Below are 11,930 nucleotides of genomic sequence, written 5' to 3' on the forward strand. Positions count from 1 at the left end.
GGCAACTGTCGCGCTCTACCTCGCCTCGTCGCGCACATTCGGGACGCTAGGGAACTCACCGTCGTTACCGTGGAGTTTGGCGGCGTCGACCCAGTTGCTCCAAGGCTGTCCCAGCATTATTTCTGGACTAGGCAATGATCTCCGCTCCGCAACAGTCGCCATTGCTGTGGAGCCTTCTCCCCGCTGGATCTGCTGCTGCTTCAGCTGCTGCCTGGCCGCTCGGCGCTGCTCCCCCCTGACGTCATCCTCGGCCCTTTCCGACATTCTTTCCGCTACAATGTAACAACATAAGAGTCAGCGTTGGTAGCGCTCGGGATAGGAGGACTTCCTCACTGATTGACACGAGCGAACGCGTGTTGTTTCACCGCACCCGCCCCTCTAAAAAAAATAAATAAATTAAAGCAAAAAAAAAAAACAAAAAAAAATAAAAACAGTGTGTGTTGCCACTCGACGAGCAACAAGTACAGCGCTTACGCAACATATATATAGAATACATTGGCTGAAGGGCAATTTATCTGAAGGTTTCTGGTTAAATAGCTTTAATCTAGTTATAAACGAACAGGTGACAAATACAAAGGAAAAACCTGAACCCTTGACCCCTACAGTGAGGGCGATCTGGTGGCTGTAGTGGGGCTTTTTGCTCGGAATGGTTGGGGTCCACTTGACCCCTTACCGAGAAAGGTCACCGCAAATCAATACAAAGCTGTTCTTGAATGTGTGATGAAACATTCTCTTCCAGGATCTCCATCCGTAGAGCGCCAAGGGTCACCGGATGGTTTGATGAGCATGAAAATGATGTGAATCGCACGCTGAAGCCTTTACAGTAACTAGATCTCGGCCCAGACTGACGTTTTAGACAGCGCTCTTTGCCACCACGTTCAAAACACCAAATGAGGAAACATCTCCCTATCTTCCTATACAAAGTTTTGGACTGATGTCATCAACGAAGCCCCAGATGAGAGAATATCTTTTAGAAGAATGATGTTCATCCCTCCAGTGGCACTTTGCAGAATTGGAGAATCAATGTCAAGGCACAGTGAAGTTGTTCTGGCAGCAAATGGTTTTCTAACAGCTTACTAGGAAACTTTATGTTGATTTTTCCTTTAAATTGCCACCCATAAATATGTGATGCTGGCTGACTTATTACTTGGTTAGTATACATGGATAAGCTCTGGTTCACACACATGTACATACACATATACATAAAACACACATATATATATATATATACAATTTTATAGTAAAAAGAGCCAATCATATTGCCCTATAGCAGGGTTACTGTTGTGAATTCTATTATTAGTCTGAGAGCACACAGCTGTATGTAAGGATTCCTTGCAAAGCTGCATAGAATATTTAAGGCCAGGTTGTGAAAATTCACTGTCTCTCTCCTATGTTCTCTATAAAAGCAGTTTGAACATACAATCACTTACTGTTATTAGAGAAAACTTGACATTGGTTGTGATTTGAAATTAGTTTGGCTTTTAAATACAAAAACAAACTCACTGGCAGGACTGTACAGCTTGTTTTGAATTTTTCTTAACATAGACAGGGTAACCTTACCAAAGACCTGTGTGTGTATGACACTCGTGAATGCCTTCAACAAGATCTTGAATTCTAGGAAATGTTTATCATGTAGATATTAACCAGCATACTGTTGGCTGAATGTGCAAAACAACATGTGACAAAGATGTGACAATCAATCTCGTGATAAGTCATAGTATATGTAGACTTACCAGTGCAATGCTCTTATATAATATTAATTTACGTTTTGTATCATGTTTTGAATGTGCACTTTCAGACATGCAAGAACATATGAGAAACACATTTATACACATTGATGTGATATTCAGAGCTCAGCAGTTACTTTTACAGTGTATCCCTTTGACATAAACGCAGATTCCAATTATATAGGTTACAGTAAAGTGAAACTGAATTTCTAACATATATTATTGCAGAACTTGAAGAGATTTAGAACTGACTTCAACCTGTGTTTCCCTGTGACTTCTAATCCCTTCAGATGTTGCCAGCTTTTAACAGCCAAGTTTCTTTTACTTTCAGTTTCGAAATCTAACATTTCTGCTCCACCCCAGTGATGCACATATTCAACTGACAAAAGTCAACAAGCAAGAAAACATCTGCTGCTGTCCTTCCTCTTTTATATGAATGATGCAGTGCTTGATTCTGTCTAACCTCCCCCCACTCCCCCCCATCTGAAATTCTTAAGACACAACCATCCGTCAGTTTGACAGAATAACAAGGGCCAGTGTAAGCATCCTTCAACACTGTTTTTCTGATATCAAATGGAGGGTGTCCAAAAAAAAAGTCCTCCTAATAAATGGCATAAAAGTTAAATGTGTATTCCTGTTTGGCACGCACCCTGAAGAGTCCTGAGCAAAAAGGATCGTGGCCCTCTGTTGCTAGTTTCAAGTGTACAGTTCAGAAACTTTGGCTTTGTCTTTAAACAAACTCTAAAATTAGCCATTCAAATTAAAATGCTCATCTTGAGGATGTTGCCAGTTTCTCACTGAAAAAAAATTCTGTTTTATTTCCACAAGCCATGTTCATTGCAAATGCTCACACCCTTGTCACAAACTGATCCACTGGATCCAACTGTTCAAAGAGGTATAAACATTGGTAACTTCACTATTGACTTAGAAAGTGTAGCTGCTAAGATTCACATTATGATGAATTTGACTTTCAGTCTGCAGCTTACATAATGAAGCTGGGCTACTATAGGGAACCGTTAAAATGGTCAAAACACACACACTGTAGAAAACACATATTTACACCTTTGACGTCTTAATGAAGCGCTTGAGGTTTGTATTTGTATCATTTACCGGAGCCAACAGATTTAAAACTGAGGATTGAACCCAAATAGAAGAAAATAATATAGCATAAGGTAACCTGATTACAACTACATTTTACTTTCAATATTTATATAGATATCGACAGCGACTGAGTGAGCTGACAGAACAAGCTTAATGCCAGAAGCTGTTTCAGTAGTTTGAAGTTGACAATTTTTAGAGTTTCACTATTTTCTTTTTTAAACTATTTAAACATGAGGTTTGTAGTGTTTTACACAATGGTTCAACACACAATATTCTACAGGGGTCTTTCCCCCTATTAAATCAGTCATACATACATCAGCGTAACATCGACAACTAACAAACATCTGATCCAACACAAGTATCTTCCACAATGACACAAAAAATTAACAGTTTGTTTTTCAAGAGACTCGCTCACTAAGTGTTTTTCACAGTGTTTGGAACTTACCCGTCTCACAAACACCATAAATTTAAAGAACCTGTGAATTTTTTTTCATTGTTATGGTTGTTTTTTATATGGTTAGTCTTTTTTTTTTTACTATAATCACCCCATGGCCCCCAAGCCATCACTACCTACCCATTTCATGACACATTAATAATTTAATATTAGACTATCCACACTGAATAGCAGTGACTCTGCCCAGCCGGTCTGGGATGGGTCCGGAGAAGGAATGATAACGATTCATTGTTAAGTTATTAACTGTTCTCAATAAATCAATCAATGAGACAGAATACGAGGGACATGCATGTCACAAGATATATTGTAGATTTGCTGAGGTACTTTGTCGCACCACCAGGCTACTGTTCAATGACATGGAGTTACAGGTGTGGTTGCTGACCACCCGTAAGGGTCGCATAAAACCAGCACACCTCCCTGCTGCTGTCTAACTCCTAACTGTGCCCGCCATACTGATAAAGTCTACATAGAGTTATGAAAAAAGGTGTCTGGCAGCCGTTTAGTTTAGCTACCTGAGGGCCATGCTAATGCTAAACCAACATTTGAAACACTCAAACATGCCAGCAGGATGTCTGTCAGCAGACAACAGTTCTAACTGTTAATGCTGCTAACGTTCAGAAGCAGCAGGACTCTGATTACACACTCCCAGCAACATGTAAATTAAAGTGATGAAGAGTATAAATACATTTAAGAGTAAGTTTAGAGTATAATTTCTAAGACCGATAAAGTTGACCCAACCGTATTTGTGGACGTGTTCCGGCTGAGCAGCTGTTTCTAATTATTATATTGAACAAGTTACGCTATCATGCAGAACAGTTATGAGAATTATTTTTGAAGTAAAACTGCCGTAAAGAGATGAATAATGTTACAGGTCATTTAACATGAAAGACTGCAGCTCGTTTGCTGTAAAAATCAAGCAACGTGGTGTCTATCCGTTCTTCAGATTGGTAATGTAACGGAGACAACCTTATGGTGAACATTAAGTGTCACTGGTTAAAAACTGTTTTTATCAACATGTGGAAAAACACACTATGTTTCCTTAACTTCGATCATTAATCAGTGATTGATTATGAGGTAATCTGATAAGCGAAAATAAAAAGATGCAAGCATAGCAGAGCTGCTATAATCAGTTAACAACATATATATATATGAGCAACTAGTCTGTGTTGTTTGTACGTCAAGTTGTAATTTCCGGGGGGGAAAAAAAGACTTTGTTGTACGTGTGTTTTACATAACTTGAAGGAAATAATAAAAAAAAAAAATACTAACTGAAAAAACAACAGGTAAACAAATCAACAAATATTGGTGTTTGTTTGGGAAATCACAGTTTATGTGTTTATTGCTGCACAATCGTTATACGGAACTCCAGTATGTTTACGAATGAATGGCAGCTGTAGACGTCTGGAAGTGCTATTCGCCTTCTTATGATTGATGTACAGTTATAGGGAAACATAAATTGTCAATAAAGTTTCATAATGCATAGTTGTGAGGGCTTACCTTGGCAAAATAAGAAACAAGGAAAATATTTTTAACTCAATCAGCCGATCCTCATCAGTTTGGGTGATTGCTGGCGGGCGCACACACTGGAGAGGAAATCTGAAGACACACACAAGCCCACACCCACACACACACACACACACACACACACAGACCACCAAGCATTAAGGGAAGACGAGTCAGTCTTTGTGGTGCTGTTTCTTGATATAGTTAATCAGTGAAATTAGTAGATATGTCTAAAGGGTAACATTGTCTTTCCTGGGCCTTATCTTGGAGATTTCCACCACAGTGCAGTAATCCAATCATAAAACACCCTCTTTCACGTCCCCTCCAGACCCACACTAATGCATTTAAAAGACTTCACCATTATTTTTGTTGTTTAAACTGATACAAGGCATATTACAGCATATTTACATCATTAGTCAATGACTCAACTAACTAATGACTCCGTAATTATCATGCACCTAAAATCAAGCAATTTTTCACCTCAAACAGTTTGACTTGTTATATTGTAGAATAAAAGGTTAAACTAAAATATTTAATCTAAAATATCAATAATGATCTTGTTCCATGTAGTTATTCCAGTGAGCCAGAATGCACACTCTCAAGGCTCTGGCACTGGAAAACCTACGTTGAATGCAGTGAATATCAATGTCAGTAACTACACCTAGAGAGGTGCTATGCTTCTAAAATGTAAAAAAAAAACCACTTCAAGTGCAAAGCAGTACAACTTGTTCTTTAGCTTGTTAACCGGTGCTTTCAGAGGCACGAAATCCTTTGGTAATTATGCTTCAAAGAAATCTGGACCGCTCAACTTTTTAGTTAAAATGTCTTTAAAGTAGTTGTGCTGCCTGGTCAAAGTCTCAGGTGTTCACTGGTAAACATACAAACATTTTCAAAAGTTTTTCTTAGTCATAGATCATTGTTACGACCTATGACCGTAAATCTACAGCAAGGGTAAACTGTGCAGATATTTTGACTTTCTACGATTAAATTTACAGTGCAGCCCGTACTGTCTTAAAAAAGCATTGCACAAATTGGTCTGCTGTTCCCGTTTATTTCACAAAATAATAATATGAGTACCATCAAACGTCCTTTGAGCTGAAACTCAGAACTTTAACCTCACAGCTACTCTCTCATTTTGACACACTGTTTGTCACTACAAAAAGGATGTCGCCATCTGACTTCTTAAAAACCGCACTGCTGAGGTGAAAGTAAGTAATTTCACAACCACAAGCCCAAATTCCAAATCAGATCCATGAAGCAACTGAAAGTTTGTTGGTAAACGGTGGCTGCTCTAAAACAGTGCAGATGAATACAGTGGCCAGGTTGTGTCCAGTATATCATTTCCACATATTATAGAAGGTGGGTGATATGGTTGAAATCAATCTCACAATATTAAAGATTTCCTCCAGAGAAAATCAAGTATTTTACTTTGTTAACATGTCTACATGCTGTTTTTTATATATGCTTGAAGACGCATCATAACTGAACTAAGGAGTCAATGCCATGGCTGAACATTTCCTGCTTGAAACTGCAGCATGCCGACAACAGCCTCAAAAACATGAATTCCAACTTTCAGGGTTTTATACATAAATCTCAGGAACCAAGCTAATCTTTTTTGCAGGGTGGGGTTTTCTGTATCATTATTCTTCCTCAGAATCTGTCTCCAATTCTAACATTTATGGCTGAGAGACTCCAGTGTCACAACTTGCCACTGTGTAGCGTAGAGTAGTTTTACAGTGTTTGAGCAGAGTCGTAATTTAGCCGGTGTGCTCCAGTTGCCGTGAGCGTGGAGACGTGAAGAATTCATAAATCTGCGCGTTCTAGACGAAGCAACGGTGTAGAGCTACAGCTAAGCCATTTTCAGGTAGGAAGGGATTCTTTACTTTAACCAGCTTCAACACATCACACCCAGGGATGAGTTCTGAGGGGCTAAATCAATGGAAGTAATATTTTTTTTTGCCAATATTAAAAACATTGCATGGAAAATAATGCATAAATTGCATGCAATAAATTGACACTCGTTGCAATTAATAATTGTCTGCTGTTAACTGATTCTATCAAGTACAGCTCCTTACAAGTCCATTTGTTAGTTATAATGAAAATACAAGTAATTTGGAAGAGCAAAGGGCGACAGTACAACACAATATGATCAAACTGTTATTTATGAAATGATGTGTACTGATGATCACAGTTCCATTCCAATGAGAATCAGTTTAGGATCAGACTGAACTGTCGCTTCACTGGTACATTTCCATGGCTGTCACATTAGACTGAATGTATTGTTTGCAATGTAACACCGTTTCGTCAGACAGTCTGCTATCCTGTAATTTAAGCATATCAATACCTCAAGTTTAGCCTGAATTCAATTGTTGTTTGGGCTCTATGAAAGCAGTGTGTCAAAGGCCATGAGTGGCAAAAAAACACTTCATTATGTAATTCCTCTAGAAACAAAGCACTTGTTTTTGACAAGTAGGTGCAATTCTGACAGCAAGCTAACAGCACCTAGCAGAGACCCACAGGAGGCAGCAGTTTCATTGGCTAGCGTTGCTCCCACCTCTACTTGACACTTACAACACTATCGTAATATTTTTTTGTGCTCAAATACAAACAAGACAAAGTAAACATTAATGGGAAACGGGACGTGTGAAAAAACGGCGCATGTCTATGATTTGAGTTGTGTCACGAAAACAGGCTGCATCCAGTGTGGGTCTGTGACTGGTACAAACGTAACTAAACAGCAGTGGTGGCTAACTGTTACATTAGCCTGCTAGCTGCAGCCTGTAGCCAGCCATGACTAGCGTTAGCGAGGAAGCTGGCAGAAGCCTGACAGCACAGCAGAAGTCATTGGCCGTCGTCACATATCGACAACAACTTCACTCTTACCGAGGCTCCGGATGCTGTAGACTTAAATGTGACACCGGGCTGATATATATCAACTGGATGCACTGGGCGAAGGAGACAGAAGACGGTTGGGAAGAGCGAGTGCAGTGCTCAGCCTCTGTGGAGGTCTTCACCTGGTGCTTCCATGTCTGTTTACCAGACTGCATTCTGGGACGGAGACGTCACCGCGCCAGGACGCACGCACACGCACCGAGGAGCTACAGCAGCTTCTCCATCATCCAAGTATTTCGGGTCTGTGGTCTTCAGTGCCATTCATTGGCATGAAACTCGGGAGATTTGTGTTGGGAAAAGGTATGACAACCAAGGCAAATCATTCTGTTAAAGATGTAATCTTAATACTGAATGACCTGTGGATTACAGGTGAGATCAAGAAGAGCACCTCCTACTTATTTCAGTGTGTTTTCTCCAGAATATACCACAAGGAATATTTTTGGACTGATTTAGTACACTTTTTTCACAGTATCTCTTAATATCGTTATTTCACACTGCATGCTTTGCTTGCACCACTTTTTGACTTAAAAGCTTAAAATGTATATCCATCTTTTCTGTACATTTATTCTATACTGGGGGGAGAATGAAAAAAGAAATAAGGATGGTTACAGCTGGATAAAAGTTTTTTAAAGTGTCACTTGTACAAAAGTTTTAGAACATCGTAGAAAACAAGCAACTTTTACATTAAAAAAATGAATTAAGTATACTATTTCATAATTCCAGCTTTAAATCTTGTTTAAATATCACCAGTCACACTAATAACACAAGTAAAAAATGAATTGTTTTTGGATTTGTTTGTTTGTCTAAATTACACTATACTTGATGGTTTGGCAATAAAGTTAACCTGATATCCATGCCAATGAAACATATTAAATTGTGACCTGTAGATGCAAAGCATGTTTAAAGCATTTTAGTTCATGACTCAAACTCAAAGAACCTTTACCTTCGGCACATCTTGTCCTGTTTCTTCCTAAACTGAAAAACATCCATCTTAGGAATATCACAGGAAGTTACCATATTTCAGGCCTTTTCAGAGAAAAAGATTTTACTTTGATTTTTTAAAATTCGAATCCTTCATTTCTGCACCTCTACCACTGCAGTATACAGCTACCTCAAAGTCACTGATTATCGTATACTTACATATACTATACATACTTGTGCAAATGGAAGAAGATGCAACCAAACGTTGCAGACTTCATTATTAACTTTTTAGCATTTTGTTTGTTGGGTTCTCATGTATATTTTTTAAAGTTAGTTCTAAATTAGTGAGGTTAATATCCATAATTCACAGTATTGTAGCAAATTAGTCCTAATATTTAAATTATTGAGGTTAATCACCATAATTAAATAATACTGTCGTGTCTTAGCCTTAATATTTTTTATAGTCATTATTTATATTTAATTACTCAGTTAAATCCACACCAAAAATAAGACTGTAGGGTTTTAAGCTCAATATTCCAAACTCGTTAAGTTGATTCACAGCACCATTCTTACTTTTCTACCAGAAGCACTTTGGCTCCCTCCCAGTTGTTTTAAATGTGCTGTATAAATAAGACTCACTTGACTGTACGTTGCTATTGGTGAATATAGTAAATGTTATATTGCTGTCTATGAGATTGTCACCTTGTGTATTTTTCTTTCTTTTGAAATGTAATTAAAACTTAATATTTTGCCATGTTGTTGTTGTTGTTTTCTGCCATTTTAATTTTAAATGTTCTTTATGTATAAAGTTTAAAAACAGACCGTCCAATCAGCGCCATCTGTCGTGTTCAGGGCGGGTCTTACGGCTTTGTTCACTTCCTGCTGTTCAATAAAGTTTGTCTTTCTACTACACTCGTAGTACAAACATGGGGGCCGTAACAGATGGTAAGCTACCGTTTAATTCATTGATTATGGCTCTCCGATAAAAAACTACGGCTATCAATGTTTGTTTTAGCGCTAAAAGTATCAATATATGCCCGGCCATACTGTAAAAATGAACCAATTTTGTGCCTAAACGCCGCTTCTTTTCTAATATACAGTAGCCATGTTAGCTAGCTTCTGGTTAGCTCAGCTGTTCACCTGATGTGTCAGGAGGGCTGTTCAGTTCTTTGTTTTGTCTTTTATTTCAGACGAAGTTATACGGAAACGTCTTCTTATTGACGGTGACGGAGCTGGAGATGACCGAAAAATCAACGTGCTGTTAAAGAGTTTCACCAAATGGTGCAACTCGCCTGCGACCCCGGAGGAAGGGTAAGTGGACTCCGCAGACCCCCAGCCGTGGACTGGAGTATTTTTTAGAATATTGCTTGGAAAGCCTTACATTGAGTCACAACCATTATTGTAATTGTGTTTAGATTTACGCAGTATCAGAGGATGTTGGGCACGCTGGCTCAGTGTGAATTTTCCATGGGGAAGACGTTGATGGTTTACGACATGAATCTTCGAGAAATGGAGAATTATGAGAAAATTTACACGAACATAGGTAGGTTCTGACTCTGGCATTTATTATGAACACATGTTGACCACTCACATGTTGTATAATTCATTAGATAAATGAATAGTCAGTCTTGTATTTCATACTTTATCCAACATTGCAGAGCAAAACATCACGTCTGCACATGAGAAGATAGCAGAATGCAAAAAAGAAATTCAGAGGGCAAAGAGGATACGAAAGAATCGCCAAGGTAAGAATGTTTTCACCTTAGACAGTTATTGTATTCACAGGGGTGTTATCAAATATTTATCATCTAATTTGTTTTTTGTTTTTTTTTTTCAATAGAGAGCATCATCTTTCAGGATCCCAATGTAATATTTAATTACTAGTAATTTTTAGGTAATTAGTCAGGTTAATCTGGATAAGTAGAGTTGTAACTGTAATATTTCATTTAGTTATGTAAACTTTTATTTTTTTTTTATGTTTTTTTGCCTTTATATTTTATTTTGTCAAGTTAAGAATCTTTGTTGTCATTATGCAGTTTGTTTTCACCAGTCACATAACAACATTTTGTTGGTAATACCGGCTTAAAAGTCAACATTAAATGGACAATAAAACATATAGTGCATTTAAAAAAATAGTAAAAATATATTAGAAGTGAGAAAAAATATATATACAGCAGACTGATTAAAGTGCAGCAGTGCAAGGTGCAGTGTCAGTTCCATGTCGTCTAGTTGTTGGTCAGTTAAATTTGCACAATTAACAGTTTTGTTGTGTGTGACCCGTAATTATTATTATTTTTAATCCAGTGAATTTGTATTTCAAATATTACTGTCAAGGTCTTAATCTTAATATTCAGCCTTGTTTGGTAGATGTGTAACGTCATCTCATTCCTCTACTGGAAAGCACTTTGGCTATATAAATAATGTTGAAGTAACTTGATTTTACTATTTACCATGGCTGTCACTTCTGCGTATCCTGTTTTGCATGGTCTGTCGAAACACTGTGTTGAAAAGTCCTATACAAATAAAATTATTATCGTAAGAGGACTACTGCTGCTATTTTTTGTGTACCCTTAGCATTTTGTTTAACATATACGTCATCATATCATCCAAAAACAGTAATGGTCATTAAAAAATGATGTATAAATATTTATTTCCACACTGAGTCCTTCTCCTCCTTTCCTTCCAGAGTACGATGCTTTAGCTAAAGTTATCCAGCAACACCCAGACCGGCATGAAACACTGAAGTAAGTCAGCGTGTGTCTTCTGTTTCATCCAAGTATTGATTATTGTGCTCCTGCTTAATGCGTAAGGGCAGGTTTTCATGTTAATTAGATTATGTGCTCAACTTTTCTTTGTTCTTTTACAGGCAGTTGGAGGCTCTTGACAAAGAACTCCAGCAACTCTCTCACATCAAGGAGAATGTGGATGCAAAGGTAAAACCCAATGCATATATTGATCATGTCGTCTGTTCTAAACTCTTGATTTTTTTCCAACACTATTGACATTATTCTTTCCCTTTTGTCCCACTTAGTTGGAGTTAAGGAAGAAACAATTCCATGTGCTACTCAGTACCATACAGGAGCTGCAGCAGACCCTTGAGAGTGAGTACTTTTTATTATCAATATCTGTTGAGCTATAGAGCAAACCAATCTGTAAACTTTAGGGAAAAGTAGTAAGGGTCCACGAATAATCAGCCTGGCCAATTACTGGATCCGACGTTCAGCATTTTTCCAATTATGTGTGTATAAATGCATATATACAGTGCTGTGAAAATGTCTTTACCCCACTACAGATAACATCTATTTTTGCATATTTGTCACATCCAAATGTAA

The 11,930-nt window shown here is 38.0% G+C and overlaps 1 protein-coding gene across 1 annotated transcript in view; it reads left to right on the forward strand.

Annotated features, from left to right (window-relative positions):
• The first annotated feature begins 9,494 nt into the window (after positions 1–9,494).
• thoc7 (THO complex 7) overlaps positions 9,495–11,930 on the forward strand; it is a 3,423-nt gene continuing 987 nt past the window's right edge. Inside the window, exons 1-7 of the mRNA XM_008291437.1 lie at positions 9,495–9,543; positions 9,789–9,909; positions 10,014–10,141; positions 10,257–10,343; positions 11,285–11,342; positions 11,465–11,531; positions 11,630–11,699. Coding sequence (XP_008289659.1) covers positions 9,525–9,543; positions 9,789–9,909; positions 10,014–10,141; positions 10,257–10,343; positions 11,285–11,342; positions 11,465–11,531; positions 11,630–11,699 — 550 coding nt within the window. The 5' untranslated portion in view covers positions 9,495–9,524. The remainder of the gene's footprint in view (positions 9,544–9,788; positions 9,910–10,013; positions 10,142–10,256; positions 10,344–11,284; positions 11,343–11,464; positions 11,532–11,629; positions 11,700–11,930) is intronic.

The sequence above is a fragment of the Stegastes partitus genome, unplaced genomic scaffold (genome assembly GCF_000690725.1).
Source record: "Stegastes partitus isolate 25-593 unplaced genomic scaffold, Stegastes_partitus-1.0.2 Scaffold743, whole genome shotgun sequence".
Classification (NCBI taxonomy): Eukaryota; Metazoa; Chordata; class Actinopteri; family Pomacentridae; genus Stegastes; species Stegastes partitus.